This window comes from Gymnoscopelus microlampas, assembly GCF_963454915.1.
Source record: "Gymnoscopelus microlampas genome assembly, chromosome: 17".
Taxonomy (NCBI): domain Eukaryota; kingdom Metazoa; phylum Chordata; class Actinopteri; order Myctophiformes; family Myctophidae; genus Gymnoscopelus; species Gymnoscopelus microlampas.
Window position 1 is genome coordinate 46,836,722 of NC_139954.1, and position 20,848 is coordinate 46,857,569.

At 44.9% G+C, this 20,848-nt stretch overlaps 1 protein-coding gene across 1 annotated transcript in view; it reads left to right on the plus strand.

The window, feature by feature from the left end:
• Positions 1 to 2,359: 2,359 nt before the first annotated feature.
• The window catches only part of mylkb (myosin light chain kinase b), a gene marked incomplete at its 5' end in the record, with an annotated part of 56,552 nt that continues 38,063 nt past the window's right edge, over positions 2,360 to 20,848 (plus strand). Inside the window, 5 exons of the mRNA XM_084085383.1 lie at positions 2,360 to 2,522; positions 4,932 to 5,264; positions 7,528 to 8,076; positions 8,573 to 8,692; positions 12,978 to 13,040. Coding sequence (XP_083941509.1) covers positions 2,360 to 2,522; positions 4,932 to 5,264; positions 7,528 to 8,076; positions 8,573 to 8,692; positions 12,978 to 13,040 — 1,228 coding nt within the window. The remainder of the gene's footprint in view (positions 2,523 to 4,931; positions 5,265 to 7,527; positions 8,077 to 8,572; positions 8,693 to 12,977; positions 13,041 to 20,848) is intronic.

Below are 20,848 nucleotides of genomic sequence, written 5' to 3' on the forward strand. Positions count from 1 at the left end.
ATGCCTGAACTGTAAACTCTACATTGTAAATTATAAATTGATTGACAGGCCACCCACCTCCAGAGGTGATTTGGCGCCACAACGGACAGGAAGTCAGCGAGTCGGAGGACTTCCACTTCCACAGGAAGGACAACGTGCACTTCCTGTTGATCCAGGAAGTGTTTCCCGAGGACACGGGAACTTACACCTGTCACATCTGGAACGAGTGCGGAGAGGACCGTACGACTGCACGACTCACCGTGCAAGGTACACACACACACACACACACACACACACACACACGCACACACACACACGCGCACACGCACACACACACGCACACACGCACACACACACACACACACACACACACACACACACACACACACACACACACACACACACTCAAACACGCACGCAGGCACACACACACACACACACACACACACACACACACATACATGACCACACGACTAACAGTACAATAGGGGTGGGACAAAATATCGATATTGCGATACATCCCGATAATCCCTCTTGTGATAAATAATCGATACACTGCCGGCAAACCTGGATATTTTACTACATCATGCATGTGAAAGTGAATGAACGGTTCTCCTGTTGGAAGTTGGCTGTTAATTTTGATTCAAGTTTAGAGGAAGCTTTCCTTACTAAACCAGTAAAATACCATCCATTGGTACAAGCCATTATACATTTAGGCTATGAGTATCAGCTCATTGTTTTTATATTTGGCTCCTTGGGCCATGATGTCCACAGGCTGGTGGTCAGAGGCTTCTTCTTTACGATGTGGTAACATGGCTGTGTGTGTGTGTGTGTGTGTGTGTGTGTGTGTGTGTGTGTGTGTGTGTGTGTGTGTGTGTGTGTGTGTGTGTGTGTGTGTGTGTGTGTGTGTGTGTGTGTGTGTGTGTGTGTGTGTGTGTGTGTGTGCGCGCAGATTCCCAGAAGGGAGTCCAGCCGTGGTTCATCTCCAGCCCAGTTCGACACGTTCTGCTGTCTTGTGCCGGCGCCGGAGACCACTTCCCACAATGCACCTGGCACGGGCCCGGGGCGGAGCGGGGCGCCCCGGCGCCAGACTATCAGCTGCTGGAGAGAGAGGACGTCGTTTCACTGAATATCAGGTCAGTTCCACCATCTCTCCACCAGGTGTCACTTAGCTCTGGTCCATAGCGTCAGGAGTTCTCCTTAATGCTATGTGACACTTTGGGCATTGCTTACTGCGTATAGCCCAGTCTCTCCACTTTAGTAAAACTAGAGAATAAACTTTTGCTTCTCAACAAAACAAAGACGGTCTGAAAAGTCTGCTCTCCTCAGTGGGAACAATCTCAGACCCCCATTCAGATGACCAGATCTATAGATGACCAGATCTATAGGTGGCGCACTGGAGTAACTAAAACATTTGTCTGTCCGGTGGAATATTTTATTTTATTATGACGACCCTCCACACGTCCTAGACTCTTCTCTCTTCTCTAAAACACCCTGGACAACGCTCCACACGTCCTAGACTCTTCTCTATTCTCTAAAACACTCTGGACAACGCTCCACACGTCCTAGACTCTTCTCTCTTCTCTAAAACACTCTGGACAACGCTCCACACGTCCTAGACTCACAACGCTCCACACGTCCTAGACTCTTCTCTCTTCTCTAAAACACTCTGGACAACACTCCACACGTCCTAGACTCTTCTCTATTCTCTAAAACACTCTGGACAACGCTCCACACGTCCTAGACTCTTCTCTCTTCTCTAAAACACTCTGGACAACGCTCCACACGTCCTAGACTATTCTCTCTTCTCTAAAACACCCTGGACAACGCTCCACACGTCCTAGACTCTTCTCTCTTCTCTAAAACACTCTGGACAACGTCCACACGTCCTAGACTCTTCTCTCTTCTCTAAAACACTCTGGACAACGCTCCACACGTCCCTAGACTCTTCTCTCTTCTCTAAACACTCTGGACAACGCTCCACAGTCCTAGACTATTCTCCTTCTCTAAAACACCCTGGACAATGCTCCACACATCCCAGACTCTTTCTGTTCAATAAGAGCTGGAAATACATGAAGACCCCTGTTACTGAACAAACACTGGACCACCTCGCCCAGACCAACACCAGGAAAGCAGTGGGACCAGATAACATCAACTCTCGGGTGCTCTAGGTGTGTGGCGCTGGTGAGCAACACGGGCACTCCACAGGGCACAGTGCTGTCACCCTTCCTGTTCACCCTCTACACATCTGATTTCCGCTTCAACTCCAAGACCTGTCACCTACAGAAGTTCCCAGATGACACCGTGGTGGTCAGCCGTATCTCAGGCGACAACACTGCTGAACGCGAGCCTCCGGCTCAATGCTAGCAAGACCAAGGAGATGGTGGTGGACTTCTGCACGACCAAGCGCCATGAATGGGAGGTGGTGGAGTTTGTGGACCTCCACCCCGTCCAGAGGGGCCCCCACGATGGGCTCCGTCGTGGGGGGCCCTCTGTAGGGGTGCAGGAGGTGGCAGTGTCACCTCCCTCTACCCGGGGTGGAGGTGTGAGAGACTTAAAGTCCTTAGTGCCGGTCGCTTTGAGATCTACAATGGCCACAGTTACATGGACCATCATGTATCATTCAGAATTAATTCATTCCGAATGAACTCATTCTGAATAGAGGAATCTGATCCACTCACCTGTTTACATGGGACCTGAATAAAAGTTTCCTCGGTTTACATGACCAAAGCATTCATCAGAATATAACTTTTGACATGCGCAAAGTGGTTCCCGCCTACGCCCGGGCATGGACCAGGGGCCACTACCCGGAGCAGAGCTTCCCCTGGTGGGCATGGGAGGAGGCAATAGCCCCCTTGTGCCTCCGCGGCGGAGGTCTATCAGTCGTAGGCAGGCCCGGAAGCAACGCACCAAGCACCGTTGTATGCGGTGCAAGCCTGTGTTCCTTTGTCATCGCCGTTTTAATGCAAAAGTAGCAGATCTACAAGTTCAGACCAGTTTCTTTTTTTGTATTGGTACCAGACACGGTAAAACGTAGGCTAGCCTATAGTATTTGTCACATTTCTCATGTAGGTACCGTACGATGATGTCATCGCGCATTCGCACATGGTCATTATAATAATAAATGGAGAGAGAGAGAGAGAGAGAGAGAGAGAGAGAGAGAGAGAGAGAGAGAGAGAGAGAGAGAGCGCGCAACACTACAGTCTATGATCAATGCGTTTCTGCGTTTACGTGTGGATAGGGATTTTAAAAAAAAATCTTTGTCATGTGCATGTGGCCAGGGATTCTTTTAAAAACTGAGGACTAAAATACCTGTTCAGAAAAAGATCCATATATAAGTGTAGCCTAGGCCAGCAATCCTCGGAGCGTCCGTTCTCCTGGACAAGTCTGGGCTTAACCATTACAGGCTTATTAAATGACGCTATTAGAATCATTCATTTTATCCCGCAGGAGCGAGCGCTTCTCAGCACCAACCGTGGCCGAATTAGAGATTTGATAGGTCATTTTTGGACAATTCTGACAGCCCTACTAAGCACGGACATGCGCAAAGGAATGCATGTATTCCAAACAGACAGGAGCGTCTGGAATAAAGTGTTTACATGGTCAATTCCGATTGATTTAACCCGATTCAAACGGTCTATACCACCCCTCCTATTCCGAATGAAAATGCATTCGGGTCAGACTGGAATGGAATATTCTATTCCAATTGGGGTGTTTACATGAGCAAATCTATTCGGAATGAATTCATCCATTCATCCATTCCGAATAGAAGTGTATTCATTCCGAATACAACTGTCCATGTAACTGTGGCCAATGAGACACACAACGTTCTCTTGACCCGGTCAACCATAACTTATTTATTGATTGGCATTTCACTGATAATTATTATTATTTGCTTTTTTGAAAAGATACGGTGAGACACTATTAAGCACTGACTATTAAATACACTTTATTTGTTTTTACCTCTGTTAGCTCTGTATTGATGTACACAACAATACTTTTAATTTTTCTAACTAACTCACTTTTTTGTAACTCTGTAACCTTAACTGCTGTGCCGCCTCTTGGCGACTGAATTTTAGAATCTATCTATCTAACAAACAAATACAAATGACTATAATGATAATGATCATGATCATGATAATAATATCAATAATAACCTGACTGGAATAAAGTTTGAATTGAATTGAAATAATCCTTTCACTGGTTTTCTACAGGACAGTAAAAAAGCACCATGAGGGTGATCACCTCATCAGCCTCAGGTAGGACAACACACACACACACGCGCGCACGCACGTGCGCGCGCACACGCACGTGCGTGCAACACGTTGTGAGCTTGTATATCGGCTATTTTCTAAATATGTGACTGGGTACAATGCTCATGAATGCATGAATGAATGAATGCATGCATGAATGAATCAATGAATTATTTAATTGTGGAGAATGAAGCTGTTATTCATGAGCAGTGCCAAATGTGAAGACCCCTACCCCCCTCCTCCATACGTGTGTGTGTGTGTGTGTGTGTGTGTGTGTGTGTGTGTGTGTGTGTGTGTGTGTGTGTGTGTGTGTGTGTGTGTGTGTGCGCGTGAGAGAGGGTCTTGGTGGGTTCCAGTCAGGTCTGGGGGCATGCCCATATAAGGACAATAATAGTCATCTGTGATGTAACAGATGTTGAGCTGTGGTCCTTCTCTCCCTCTCTCTCCTCTCTCTCTCTCTCTCTCTCTCTCTCTCTCTCTCTCTCTCTCTCTCTCTCCCTCCCTCTCTCTCTCTCTCTCTCTCTCTCTCTCTCTCTCTCTCTCTCTCTCTCTCTCTCTCTCTCTCTCTCTCTCTCTCTCTCTCTCTCTCTCTCTCTCTCTCTCTCTCTCTCCCCCTCTCTCTCTCTCTCTCTCTCAGCCCTGGAGGAGCGCTTGGGGTGGGAGGAGCCTGTGCAGCAGTGGGTGGAGCCTGTGCAGCAGGGCGAGCAGCAGACAGAGGAGGAGTTCAGAGTCTATCAGGAGCCCAGCAGAGCAGCAGCTCCTCCAGACCCCTGGATCACCTCCCCACCTCCTCCTCCAGACCCCCAGACCCCCCAGAACACCTCCCCACCTCCTCCTCCAGACCCCCAGACCCCCCAGAACACCTCCCCACCTCCCCCTCCAGACCCCCGGAGCACCTCCCCCTGCACAGCGTTGCTGTGGAGACGCGGCGGAGAGCGGAAGAGGAGCGACAGAGGGACTTCTGTTCTTTACTGAAGAAGAAGAAGAAGAAGAAGAAGAACCGAGCGGAGGAGGAGGAAGGAGGAGGCGCAGGTAGGACGGGGGGGGGGGGGGGGGGGGGGGGGGGGGGGGCGGGGGTCTAGGGGTGGGGGCTAGGGGCCGAGGTTCTCACACTGTGGGGTATATATATTTATATACATTATTATGTATTTATATGCATTAATATGTATTTATATGCATTAATATATATTTATATACATTATTATGTATTTATATGCATTAATATGTATTTATATACATTATTATGTATTTATATGCATTAATATATATTTATATACATTATTATATATTTATATACATCATTATGTATTCATATGCATTATGTATTTATATACATGATTATATATTCATATACATTATTATGTATATAAACTGCTCAAAAAAAGTTCGGAAACTTAACTTCGGTCAATTATATCTCCCCTTTAATAATACCAAATGGTATTGTGTTTTATATCATTTTTATCGTTGATTAGTCACCTTTACAACGAGGTACAGCTTGCAAGGATCGTGCATTTGTGGAATGAGCAACACAGCTAAACGTGTGGGTAGCGCCTCCAAAAAATGTGCCAAAATCACCCAATATGCTTCTGTTGGTAATCACTCTTGTTTTGAGCAACCTGCCAGCACACACCTGCTGAGAGGTGTGTGCCAGTAGTCACAGGTGTGTGACTGCCTCACAGGTGAGTGACTAGCACCTGAACATGGGTTCTGCAACTTTGTTGAGTTTGTACTCCAAGCAGCAACACTGCCCCCATGGAAAGATGCCACGTTTGTCCCTTCAGGATAAGGCCCGTGCAATAGGGCAAGTGAAGCTGGTGTTCCGTTATGCAGAGTGACAGCATTATTTGGTGTTAGCCCTGGTACCATTTCCAAACTTAGGACCAAGCTCTGTGAGACAGGTGAAGTGAACAAGGAAGACAACATCCCAAGACCCCTTGCTTCACTGAGGAACCATAGATTTACAGGCAAGATTTGCACAACGGTACCAAAGACAGATGTCAAAGTTGCAGGGTCCATGCTCAGGTGCCAGACACACACCGGCCTGCAAATGCTACCAGGGCTGACAACAGGGCTGACATCAAATAATGCGTAATCTGCGTAACGGAACACCAGCTTCACTTGCCCTATTGCACGGGCCTTATCCTGAAGGGACAAACGTGGCAGTCCATGGGGGCAGTGTTGCTGCTTGGAGCATACATAAACTCAACAAAGTTGCAGAACCCATGTTCAGGTGCCAGTCACTCACCTGTGACTACTGGCACACACCTCTCAGCAGGTGTGTGCTGGCAGGTTGCTCAAAACAAGAGTGATTACCAACAGAAGCATATTGGGTGATTTTGGCAAATTTTTTGGAGGCGCTACCCACACGTTTAGCTGTGTTGCTCATTCCAAGAATACACGATCCTTACAAGCTGTACCTCGTTGTAAAGGTGACTAATCAACGATAAAAATGATATAAAACACAATACCAATTGGTATTATTAAAGGGGAGATATAATTGACCGAAGTTAAGTTTCCGAACTTTTTTTGAGCAGTTTATATACATTAATATATATATATTCATATACATTAATATCCTTTTCTTTTTTCTTTTTGTGGTCAAATTCCCCTCCCCCAGAACAGGCATGCTGGGGTTCAAGTGGTTTTAATTAATTCATTGATAATCAACTTTTTCCCCCCTTTTTCTAGTTGTTGTGGGGGGCCATTGATTGATTGATTGATTGTTTGAATTCAACTCAACTCAAACTTTATTTATGAAGCACATTTACTGTGAGCAGTGAATCAGATGAAAAAAACAAGCTTACAGAAAACAGATGAAACGGGGGGGAAAGAAACATAAATGACACAATTTAACAACAGAAATAACAAAAAGAGTTAAAATCCAGGGAGAACATTTGAAGAATACTTTATTAGTCAGAAATGTAAATGTTTATGTTTATAACCAAACAATGCAGATAGTTTGACAAACGACTTTATATAAAGAAATGAGTGACAATAACAATAATCATAATAATGAATGTACTACGGCCAAAAACAGGCCATATTTAATCATCGTATAACTTTGAATTGTGTTGTTTTAAATAATGGCAATTAACCAACAGGTTATATATAGATCAATGGTTCTCAAAGGGGGGTCGGGGGACCCCCTGGAACCCCCACCAAGGACCCCACCGGCATGATGTGTTAATACGGCACCACAATTATTCAATTAACCTTTGTGATGATACCTTTGTGATGATGTAATACCTTTGTGATGATGTAATACCTTTGTGATGATGTAATACCTTTGCTTTAGGCCAATCAGGAGGAGAGGCAGCAGGAGGTGGGATGGAGGGCCTGAAGGCCAAAGTAGGCTCCGCCCCCAAAGGCTCCGCCCCCCAGCAGGTGGACTTCCGCTCTGTGCTGCAGGGCAAGAAAGCGGGCGGAGCCTCTGGAATCAAAGCGCCGCCCCCCCCCGGCACCGCCGCCGACGCTGCCCCCAAGACAGCGGGGGGGGGGGGGGATTTCCGCTCCGTGCTGGCCAATAGGAAGAAGCAGAACGGAGAGAGCGCTCCCCCGCCGGCCAATAAGGCTCCGGCCACGGCCCCCGTCGCCTCCCCCGCGAGGAAGACCGCCTCCTCCGACGAGGAGGTTAAGAAAACCCCCTCCTCCAATGAGGAGGTGAAGAACTGTGTGGGGGCGGAGTTTGTGGAGAAGCTGCGTGATGTCACCGTGCTTGACGGACAGCGGCTTCGTCTGGAGTGTCGCCTGGCGACCTTTGACCCCGGCAACGACGTCACGGTGACCTGGACCCTGGATGGAAAGGTCATCAAGCCTTCTAAGTTCATCCTGCTGAGATATGAAGGTTAGATACACACACACACACACACACACACACACACACACACACACACACACACACACACAAAACACACACACACACACACACACACACACACACACACACACACACACACACACACACACACACACACACACACACACACACACACACACACACACACAATCTGTCTGTCTGTCTGGAGTGTGTTACATTGTGTGTGTAGGTGGAGTGTGTTTTGTATGGGTGTGTAGGTGGAGTGTGTTGACAGTGTGTTACATTGTGTGTGTGTAGGTGGAGTGTGTTGACAGTGTGTTACATTGTGTGTGTGTGTGTGTGTGTGTGTGTGTGTGTGTGTGTGTGTGTGTGTGTGTGTGTGTGTGTGTGTGTGTGTGTGTGTGTGTGTGTGTGTGTGTGTGTGTGTGTGTGTGTGTGTGTGTAGGTGGAGTGTGTTGACAGTGTGTTACATTGTGTGTGTGTGTGTGTGTGTGTGTGTGTGTGTGTGTGTGTGTGTGTGTAGGTGGAGTGTGTTCCCTGACCATAGACAAAGCTCTACCAGAAGATGAAGGTCAATATAAATGCAGAGCAGAGAGTTCATCTGGTCCAACGGCTGAGAACTGCTGTCTGGTGCTGGTGGATGGTAAGCTAACCTATACTGTCTCACTGTTTCTGTCTCACTGTCTCACTGTCTCAGTGTCTCTGTCTCAGTCTCACTCTCACTGTCTCACTGTTTCTGTCTCACTGTCTCACTGTCTCACTGTCTCACTGTCTCACTGTCTCACTGTCTCTGTCTCACTCTCACTGTCTCACTGCTTCTGTCTCTGTCACACTGTAAGGTACTGGTGGATGGTAAGCTAACCTATACTGTCTCACTGTTTCTGTCTCTCTGTCTCTGTCTCTGTCTCTGTCTCTGTGTCTGTGTCTCTCTGTCTCTGTCTCTGTCTCTGTGTCTCTCTGTCTCTGTCTCTGTCTCTGTCTCTGTGTCTGTCTCTGTCTCTGTCTCTGTCTCTGTCTCTGTCTCTGTCTCTGTCTCTGTCTCTGTGTCTGTGTCTCTCTGTCTCTGTCTCTGTCTCTGTCTCTGTCTCTGTGTCTCTCTGTCTCTGTCTCTGTCTCTGTCTCCTCTGTCTCTGTCTCTGTCTCTGTCTCTGTCTCTGTCTCTCTCTGTCTCTGTCTCTGTCTCTGTCTCTGTCTCTGTGTCTCTCTGTCTCTGTCTCTGTCTCTGTCTCTCTGTCTCTGTCTCTGTCTCTGTGTCTCTCTGTCTCTCTGTCTCTGTCTCTGTCTCTGTCTCTGTCTCTGTCTCTGTCTCTGTCTCTGTGTATCTCTGTATCTCTGTATCTCTGTCTCTGTCTCTGTCTCTGTCTCTGTCTCTGTCTCTGTCTCTGTCTCTGTGTCTCTCTGTCTCACTGTCTCAGTGGCCCTAATTTATCAACGCGGTGCAGCCCAAATAATGGGCGTACGGCGAGATCACCACACCTTTCGGCATTTATCAATATATCCTGACGTGGGCTTCATCCTACCGTAGGCTGAGATCTCACGTCTGGTAGAGACCAGTTGTTGACGTTGGCTGCACCCGTTAATGTATATCTACACTAATAAATAATACCTGTGAAAATATAACATTTTATAAAGTAATTTAAACAAACTGCTTTTGCTTTAACAGTCATTCAGATAAGATTGTAGATCTGGCTGCATTGAAAATAGCAGATATACAAGCTCACAAGCCAGCGTCGCATCGCAACGCGTTGTGAGCTTGTAGATCTGCTATTTTCAAAATATACAGCGCTTCTAGAGGGCACTCTCGGGAGTTTAGCGGCACTGCTGTTATATTTTCATGGCCACCGGGAGATCAGACATTTAACCCATGGTCCAACACACACCAGCCTTCATCCATTAATGTTCTCTCCAGGCTCTCTCTCATTAATGCAGAGCGGGATGGGACTCGCCCGTCCGACGGTCCGAGTCTCACTGGGAAATGGGAATAGCCTACATGATGGCTTTATTTTAGTGTAACTCGAACACGCACTGCTCGGTATGGGTTAAATAAATTAATATACAAACGTATTCCATTCATGGCGATGTGATTGGTATCATAATATGTCATTCATGTAGGCTACAAGCCTACGTGACAAAAAATGTACCGCTACGGTACGGATTACACGAGAAACACAGCTGCCTGGGCGTGTGTGTGTGTGTGTGTGTGTGTGTGTGTGTGTGTGAGAGAGAGAGAGAGAGAGGGGCGTGTGCGTGTGTGGCGAGGCAATCGGGAGAAACTATTTCTTATTGGCTTTTCATGTCTTTGGTGGTATTCTGGTTCGTCTTCATGTCGTAAAATCGGGGCGTTTTGAGAATATTTAAGGGCGTGTTATTTAAATGACGCTCGTTTTCAGACGTGAGATTTATCAAAGCTCCGACCTGATGTACGCTAGGATCGTCTGTATAGGATCCTTTGATAAATGTGACTTTGACGTTGGTGTACGGCCGAATATATGGAAAAATATACGCCGGTTTATACGCTGCGTTGATAAATGAGGGCCACTGTCTCTGTCTCTGTCTCTGTCTCACTGTTTCTGTCTCATTGCCTGGTGCTGGTGGATGGTAAGCTAACCTATACTGTCTCACTGTTTCTGTCTCACTGTCTCACTGTCTCACTGTCTCACTGTCTCTCTGTCTCACTGTCTCACTGTCTCACTGTTTCTGTCTCACTGTTTCTGTCTCACTGTCTCTGTCTCACTCTCATTGTCTCACTGTCTCTGTCTCACTGTCTCGCTGTCTCGCTGTCTCACTATCTCTGTCTCACTGTCTCTGTCTCACTGTCTCGCTGTCTCGCTGTCTCACTATCTCTGTCTCACTGTCTCTGTCTCACTGTCTCTGTCTCACTCTCACTGTCTCACTGTCTCACTGTCTCACTGTCTCTCTGTCGCTGTCTCGCTGTCTCACTCTCTCTCTGTCTCTCTGTCTCTCTCACTGTCTCTCTGTCTCTCTGTCTCTGTGTCTCACTCTCACTGTCTCACTGTCTCACTCTCTCTCTGTCTCTCTGTCTCTCTCACTGTCTCACTGTCTCACTGTCTCACTGTCTCTCTGTCTCTCTGTCTCTCTCACTGTCTCTCTGTCTCTCTGTCTCACTGTCTCGCTGTCTCACTGTCTCACTGTCTCTCTGTCTCACTGTCTCACTGTCTGGTGATTCACAGCAGCAGCATTCTATCTAGAGAAACGGACGTGTTTCTGCACGTCGGCCTTCCTCAGCGTTTCAAACAAATACATCAATCAGGAAGTGACATATATAGCTATGCGATAGTGTACCGCTGATTCTCATTGGTGAATAGAAATTCATACAGTTCACACGGTTTCTGCTATGTAGGGAAAACTAAAAGAGAATTGAAAATCAGAATTACAGAGCACAAGAGTAAATAAAGATGAGTCTCCAGTTACCAGGCATTTTCATATAAATAATTTAAACATAACATATGTACATTGAGATTTCAAGGTTTATAAGTAGGCAACCCACTGAGAAGAGGGTTAGGGGACAGAGACCGGGTTCTATTGCAAAGGGAGGCTTATTGGATCCATTTCCTGAACACAGAGTTCCCAAAAGGATTGAATGAAGAGCTATTATTGAATAGTTTTTTTTTGTAATTTGAATGTTTTTTGGTTGTGGTGTTTGTGGAAACTTTAAGAACCTATAAAATGCAAATACTATGTATAATGCTTTTGTAAACTTTTATAGTATTATGAACCGTGTGAATTTCTATTCACCAATGAGAATCAGCGGTACACTATCGCATAACTATATATGTCACTTCCTGATTGATGTATTCTAGTTTGAAACGCTGAGGAAGGCCGACATGCCGAAACACGTCCGTTTCTCTAGATAGAATGCTGCTGCTGTGAATCTAATCTAAGAAAATACATTAAGAAATTAACTGAAGAGAGTGTGGATAATCCTTTCATTGTTTACATGGCTGCCATGTTGGATTACAGCATACAACCAAGCAGTGCGGGTTGATATGAGCAGGTGTTCTGAGTCTTTGATTAGACAGGTTGATATGAGCAGGTGTTCTGAGTCTTTGATTAGACAGGTTGATATGAGCAGGTGTTCTGAGGCTTTGATTAGACAGGTTGATATGAGCAGGTGCTCTGAGTCTTTGATTAGACAGGTTGATATGAGCAGGTGTTCTGAGGCTTTGATTAGACAGGTTGATATATGAGCAGGTGTTCTGAGGCTTTGATTAGACAGGTTGATATGAGCAGGTGCTCTGAGTCTTTGATTAGACAGGTTGATATGAGCAGGTGCTCTGAGTCTTTGATTAGACAGGTTGATATGAGCAGGTGTTCTGAGTCTTTGATTAGACAGGTTGATATGAGCAGGTGTTCTGAGGCTTTGATTAGACAGGTTGATATGAGCAGGTGTTCTGTTCAGACCGGTGAGTCTTTGATTAGAAAGCGGTCTGTTATAGAGCTCACCGGTCATTATCAAGAAATAATGACCGATGATTGACCAATCAGAATCAAGCATTCAACCAAGCCGTGTAATAAACTTTGAGAACCAATGGAGAACAACACACTGTTTATCCAAGCTCCCACAATGCATTGCTGCTGCCTGTTCTGTTGGAGTTTCCTGTAATTAAAAGCAAATTAGAGCAAGTTTATGGCCCGTTTTCAAGAAAATGCCTCACAATAACCTACCTGACCTGGCGGAGACCTTTTTCTAGACTCTTCTCTTCTCCTATGTTGTCTTGGCTCTGTGCCAGCCAAAATAGAAAGTAGGGATTACACACTAGCCATTAAAAACTGTATGAAGGAAGAAGAAAGATTCCTTAATTATGAAATGTGCAATTAAAACGTATGCCTTGACTTTATTACAATATAATATTTTCTCTCTCTCTCTCTCTCTCTCTCTCTCTCTCTCTCTCTCTCTCTCTCCCCAGACCCAACAGAGAACTCCACAGCTGACAAGAAGTCTAAGAAGTTGGCCACGCCCACCTCAGAGAGTGAGTTTCCAAAATATGCAGCTTTTCTTTTGTCCCAATATGGAGCTTTACCCTGTTTCCTCTCCTCTCCTCTCCTCTCCTCTCCTCTCCTCTCCTCTGCTCATATTTCATTAGCAGGGATTACGGCGCAATGTTCCTGTTTTAAACATTGTGTGTGTGTGTGTGTGTGTGTGTGTGTGTGTGTGTGTGTGTGTGTGTGTGTGTGTGTGTGTGTGTGTGTGTGTGTGTGTGTGTGTGTGTGTGTGTGTGTGTGTGTGTGTGTGCGTGCGTGCGTGCGTGCGTGCGTGCGTGCGTGCGTGCGTGCGTGCGACACTGTGAAATCCTCAGTGCTCAGGTCACTCTGACAGAGGGTACAAATGGAATCAAACGGAGACATTTTAACACGCTGTCTGTCTGTGTGTGCGTGTGACCGGAGGTGTGTGTGTGTGTGTGTGCGTGTGTGTGCGTGTGCAGACAGGCAGGCAACACAAAACAAAACAACACAAAAGGCAATACACATAGTATATAAAACATAATCATGTTTCCATAAAAAGAGAAAGGGAAGAGTATGGGCCGGTCAAAGGGAAGAGAGGAAGAACAAATACAATAATGAATCTGCATAAGATACAATCAATACGGTATTCAGACGGTACTACTCTACTTGATGTGTGTGCTGGTATTCAGACGGTACTACTTTATTTGATGTTTGTGCTGGTATTCAGGCAGTACTACTTTATGTGATGTTTGTGCTGGTATTCAGACGGTACTACTCTATTTGATGTTTGTGCTGGTATTCAGACAGTGCTACTCTATTTGATGTTTGTGCTGGTATTCAGACAGTGCTACTCTATTTGATGTTTGTGCTGGTATTCAGACAGTGCTACTCTATTTGATGTTTGTGCTGGTATTCAGACAGTGCTACTCTATTTGATGTGTGTGCTGGTATTCAGACGGTACACTACCCTATCAGTGTCCCCCCCCACCGTGTGTGTGTGTGTGTGTGTGTGTGTGTGTGTGTGTGTGTGTGTGTGTGTGTGTGTGTGTGTGTGTGTGTGTGTGTGTGTGTGTGTGTGTGTGTGTGTGTGTGTGTGTGTGTGTGTGTGTGAGAGCGTGTGTGTGTGTGTGTGTGTGTGTGTGTGTGTGTGTGTGTGTGTGTGTGTGTGTGTGTGTGTGTGTGTGTGTGCGAGCGTGCGTGCGTGTGTGTGTGTGTGTGTGTGCGTGTGTGCACACCATCTGTTCTGCTCAGAAGTCAAAGGTCAGGGATCACACAGGGGTCATCCCATTTTGATGTGAAACAGACCGAGTGGACCTTCTGTATGGTTCCTTTTGCGTTCTATGTGTTTACTCTCAGAGTATAATGTTGGTATCCTATAGTTTACTGAGACACTACACTGTCTCTCTGTATTCTATGATCCTATAGTTTACTGAGACACTACACTGTCTCTCTGTATTCTATGATCCTATAGTTTACTGAGACACTACACTGTCTCTCTGTATTCTATGATCCTATAGTTTACTGAGACACTACACTGTCTCTCTGTATTCTATGATCCTATAGTTTACTGAGACACTACACTGTCTCTCTGTATTCTATGATCCTATAGTTTACTGAGACACTACACTGTCTCTCTGTATTCTATGAACCTATAGTTTACTGAGACACTACACTGTCTCTCTGTATTCTATGATCCTATAGTTTACTGAGACACTGTACTGATAATGGGTGGATATCGTCCTAATTCTGCTCTGCATGCGTTGTTTTCTGTTGGATACAGAGAATGGATTTGTTTGGTGTTTTCTGTTGGATACGGCAACTGGGTTCCAGACTTCGCAACCATAGAGGGAAATGGGTTCTATAATGGAGTCAGATTTTAATGGGATTTCTAACTTGTTTCTTTTGATGGCATAGAAAGCCCTTCTTGCCTCGTCTCTCCGGTCCTTTTCAGCTTGTTTGTTACCTGTGCTGCTGATGTTTAGGCCGAGGTTGGTATAGTTTTTTGCATGTTCTAGTGCAGTTGTATTTAATAGGAATTGTTGGTGCTGGGGCCTGTCTTTCATGGCGAGAGTATGTTTTACCCCCTGTCCGTCCGTCCGTCCGTCCGTCCGTCCGTCCGTGTGTCCTGTCCGTCCGTTACCACCTAATCTCCGGCACCGTTGGCCCGGCCACTGCGAAACTGTGCACACACACTCCCTGGATGCCAAGTCCGAACCTCTAGCCCAAATGTTTCAGATTGGCTTGTTATAGCGCCAACCAGGAGGCAGATTTGTGCAAAACACATTTATTGATACTACTCCTACAGATTTTGTCCAAACATCACACAAATCAGTTCACAGTATCTCTATAGTCATGTGATCAACACGGATCTATCCGATTTCCCATATTACATCCTGATTGCCTAAGATTGGCTTCCAAAGTTTGCAGGATTGGTCCGTTTTCAAAAATCATGAACGCAGCTTGCGATTTCCGTGAAATTTCACACACACATTTCTATTAGGCCGAGGAAGAAATGCCACCCTTTTACTATTGGCCTGTTATAGGGCCACCAGCAGGTCTAATTTTGCAAAACACATTTTTGGAACAAAATGCCTCAAATCATGAATGCAGTGTCCGATTGCAGTGAAAAGCCTAAGAACAAATCGCACCCTTTTCACATTGGCCTATTATAGCGCCACCAGGAGGCCACAATAACCTACCTGACCTGGCGGAGACCTGTGCTCCGAGGAGCACTTTTTCTAGTTTTAAAGGTAGGGTAAGTGATTTGCGTTGGTTAAAATAAGTGTTAAATAGCTCTATATTCTGATAGTACTAATTGCTATAGATTTTTTGTTCAGTATTATGAGTCTCCTTGTCTCTCCAGCTCTTTATTAAACAGAAAATGCATTTTTGTTTCAGTTTCAGTTTCATTTCCAATTTTATCCAACCAGGACAGAGAACTCAATTAGGATATAGATTAAACAAGTGAAATTGGAAGTGATGACACTAAGAAATGAGCAGACAAAATTGGAACTGGAACACTATACAAATTAAGCTTAAAAATGGGTACTTTCTCCTGATTGGCTGAGATTTTGACACCTACCAAAAATTGTATTTTCTGTTTATTAAAGAGCTGGAGAGACAGGGAGACTCCTGTTACTGAACAAACACTCTATAGCAATGATTATCAGAATATAGTATTTTAACCTTTTAACAAAATACTTTTTGTTCTAACCAAAAAATATCACTTACCCTACCTTTAAATATCATTTTGTTTAGGTTTACTGTCAGGGCCCATGTCTGGGAGAAAGTGTGCAGGAGATCAAATTGGTGTTGTAATCTTTCTTGGGTTGGAGACAGCAACACCAGATCATCTGTGAATAGTAAGCACTTGACTTTTGTGTCTGCTAGGGAGATGCTAGGGGGATACTAGGGGGATGCTAGGGGGATGCCCGGTGCTGTGGATTGTTCTTTGTTTATGCCAATTAATTGAGGTAAATGGTAAGGGTTGGACTCAGGCTACACCCCTGCCTAAATCTTTACAGCACATTTGTTGTTGGTGTACATTGATTTTATGATGTCATACCACATCCCTTCTTGGTTTTTAGAGCTCTAATTTTGTCCTGTAGTTGTTGTGTAATTTGGGAGTCTAGTGGGTTCTGCTAATCTTTGACTTGAATTCATGGAGATGTTTTTGTTTTTGTCGCATTCCTGAGTCAATAATTTGATGACCGGGTCTTCCGTCCATAGGAGACTCTTTGACTCTATTGTCTCAGGAACGCAACAAAAAAACAAAACTCCATTAATTCAAGTCTTCATGGGGTGTGTAATTAATAGAAAATAGTGTTTGTCCCCCTGTGGAAAACAAAACAAAACATGTCCTCTTCGCGTGCATGAGGTGCGCATACCGCACCCCTAACCGCGGCTATGAACAACACTACATGTTTAAGACAGTAGTGTGTTTATTCCTATTAACAACAACACTACATGTTTAAGACAGTAGTGTGTTTATTCATACTAACAACAACACTACATGTTTAAGACAGTAGTGTGTTTATTCATACTAACAACAACACTACATGTTTAAGACAGTAGTGTGTTTATTCCTATTAACAACAACACTACATGTTTAAGACAATAGTGTGTTTATTCATACTAACAACAACACTACATGTTTAAGACAATAGTGTGTTTATTCATACTAACAACAACACTACATGTTTAAGACAATAGTGTGTTTATTCATACTAACAACAACACTACATGTTTAAGACAATAGTGTGTTTATTCATACTAACAACAACACTACATGTTTAAGACAATAGTGTGTTTATTCATACTAACAACAGGGTTAGAACTGTAGTATAATGTTATGTTATGAACTGTAGTATAATGTTAACATTACACAAGTTACACTGAAGACTCCCTGGAAAAACTCTCAACCATTCTGGAGCTCTGCTCTGAGAAATACTGTCTCTGGAATCCACTGTGTAAACAGAGAGAGAGAGAGAGAGAGAGAGAGAGAGAGAAAGAGAGAGAGAGAGGATGGCGATTGAGAGAGACAGAGACACAGAGAGAGGCGGGAAGGGGGGAGATAGTGTGTATAAAAGTCAGATCATTATCTGTATCTTCAGCGCATCTGAATTCCCAGAAATGTACTGTTGGTAAACACACTCTCTTTGTGTGTGTGCGCGTACGTGCGTGAGTGTGTGTGCCTGCGTGCCTGTGTGCGTGCGTGCGTGCGTGCGTGCGTGCGTGCGTGTGATCTTTGGGGGAGATCCTCATTTACAATGAGATTACACATATAAATAACATATTAATAACATATAAATAACACATAAAAAGTATTATTATTATTATTATCTAATAATAATATTACGGAGAGTCATGGAGCGTGCCACCCATAAGAGTCATGTAGCGTGCCACCCATGAGAGTCATGTAGCGTGCCACCCATGAGAGTCATGTAGCGTGCCACCCATGAGAGTCATGTAGCGTGCCACCCATGAGAGTCATGTAGCGTGCCACCCATGAGAGTCATGGAGCGTGCCACCCATGAGAGTCATGGAGCGTGCCACCCATGAGAGTCATGTAGCGTGCCACCCATGAGAGTCATGGAGCGTGCCACCCATGAGAGTCATGGAGCGTGCCACCCATGAGAGTCATGGAGCGTGCCACCCATGAGAGTCATGGAGCGTGCCACCCATGAGCACCATGGAGCTTGCTCCAGCACTTCCCTTCCTTCTTATTTACATTCCTTGCTCATCAGCCCCCCAGCGTTTCCTGTCACATGGGTCTGCTGTGCACACAGACCCTCTGAATGAGTCTCTATCATAAAGTTACAAAATAATAGAGAGGGCACCCGATATCCCCTCCCATCCACTTGCATTGAGATGCTCACACAGCGCATGAGGCAAAATCACCCCTTCTTCCGGGTTGTGAAATGTGGTGGGCGAGGCCTATTTGGGGCTCCTGCGCGTCACTTCTGTGACGCGTTTTGCGTCACAGAAGCGCGCAGCCCCGTGCGCACGCTCGTGAGTCGAGCCCATTGGTCGCAACCGTTTTCGCTCGTTCGTGACAGAAGCACCAGGCCTATACACATAGACCCTCTTAAATGAGTCTCTTTGCACACAGAACCTCTTAAATGAGTCTCTTTGCACACAGAACCTCTGAATGAGTCTCTTTGCACACAGAACCTCTGAATGAGTCTCTTTGCACACAGAACCTCTGAATGAGTCTCTATACAGACTTTTTCAGTTTAAGGGTCAGTTTTTCAGTTTAAAATCCTCTTACAGACCGTGTATTGAACTGTCTTTGCAAACTGTGTTAATAAAGTATTCAACTAACCAACAACAAAAACCTACTCAACAGCGGCCAGAAATGAATAGTTAAGTTTGTTTTAAGATGGATCGGATCTGAATAAGAAGAATGAAATGATTTAATTATAAGGATGAACAATATGATGATCCTGGATCATGGCTCTGGTGCAGTCAGTCGTTGTTGGCATACCTCATTAGCCTGGTTCCAGACCATAGACCCCGCCCACTCTCTGAGTGGACCGCCTCTAGCTTGGTCTGGTGTTGTAAATGTGAACCTAGGATTTATTCGGTACAAAATGTATTGTCCAATGAGAGTCGGAAGTGGGGGTGGGGATCCCTTAGTCCCTTTGGTTTAGGGAAATTCTAATCCTCTCCCCCTTGGTAATGGCCTACACTGGAGCCAATGTCAGACTGAAGCTCCACGAGGCTTCAGTCTGACAATCAGGCTAGTACCTCATACCTGCTGGAGTCAGGAGACCACTGCGTTGGCGAGGCTCTGGGACCAAAGAATTACCCGTTTGGAATACATTTGATCAGAAGGGGAGGTTGGTGAGGCGACGTGATGTTGTAATGGCACTTCTCTGGCTTTTTGTACGTTTAGGCCATTAAGTTATAATTTGTTTCCCCCAAGGTACCACTCATGTATTGAGTGGTATATTATAGAATCATTGTGGAATATATGTAGGGAGTTAAAAGTAAAGCCGAAGTAGGCTACAATATAATTAACAATAGTTTTATAGTTTGCACATCAAGTGGACCTCAAATTGTATTTCCAAAATATAAATAACCAGAATGAAATTGATTGAATATAGAAATAAAGAGTAGAGGAATACATGAATGATGTTGTATAGGCCTATGACATGAATCAAGCTTGATAAATATTAATAAACACATGCATATTTCTCTGGATGAATTCCGTTGACCGCTCAGCACAGAATGAACTCCCTGGATGTTCCTTCAATGAAAGTAAAATAAGGTTAATCCTACTGGCATAAACACATCAAACATTATTCAGAGGCAGTTTTATCTCCCCAACATTAGGTGAGACTATTATGTCCTATAAATATACAAACAACTAATTGGGTGTTTTTGTTGTGGGAACAGTGAGTTTTAGTTCAGATCCATGTTTAGCTTTTTATGAAGATATACATGTTTATCTGGGGGAGGGGGGGTGGGCATGGGGGGGGGGTTTGCGGAGCAGAAATAGTTTGTGTTGGAAAAATTACATGTTTTTCTTTCCAGGGACAGAGGAGAGGGGGGGGGGGGGGGGGGGGGGGTGGGATTAGGGGGCTGCAAAATTAGAAGGAAAAAAAACCTCTCCTCTATGGAAATTCCTCACTTACATATCTGGTTTATCCTCTCCTCTCCTCTCCTCTCTCCTCCTCTTTTCTCTTCTCTTCTCCTCTCTCCTCCTCTCTCCTCTTCTCTTCTCTCCTCTCCTCTCCTCTCCTCTCCTCTCTTCTCTTCTCTTCTCTTCTCTTCTCTTCTCTTCTCTTCTCTTCTCCAGTGACAGTGATCAGATGTAAAATAAATATATAGTAACAGAGTTATTTCCTGAATGTCTTTGGGAGATATTTTTAGAATGTCCATAAAAGGCAAACAAACCTCTCTCTCTCTCTCTCTCTCTCTCTCTCTCTCTCTCTCTCTCTCTCTCTCTCTCTCTCTCTCTCTCTCTCTCTCTCTCTCTCTCTCTCTCTCTCTCTCTCTCTCTCTCTCTCTCTCTCATATACATTTTATCTCTATTAAAATGAATAAATACAATGTGTGAACAGAGCTTGTGTCACATTGCAAGTCAGACAAACTAGCTTAGAAAACCATGACAATGTTAATTTGCTGTTAGGAATGTGTGTGTGTGTGTGTGTGTGTATGTGTGTGTGTGTGTGTGTGTGTGTGTGTGTGTGTGTGTGTGTGTGTGTGTGTGTGTGTGTGTGTGTGTGTGTGTGTGTGTGTGTGTGTGTGTGTGTGTGTGTGTGTGTGTGTGTGTGTGTGTGTGTGTTAGTGGTGGACAGTAACAGAGTATATTTACTTGAGTACTGTA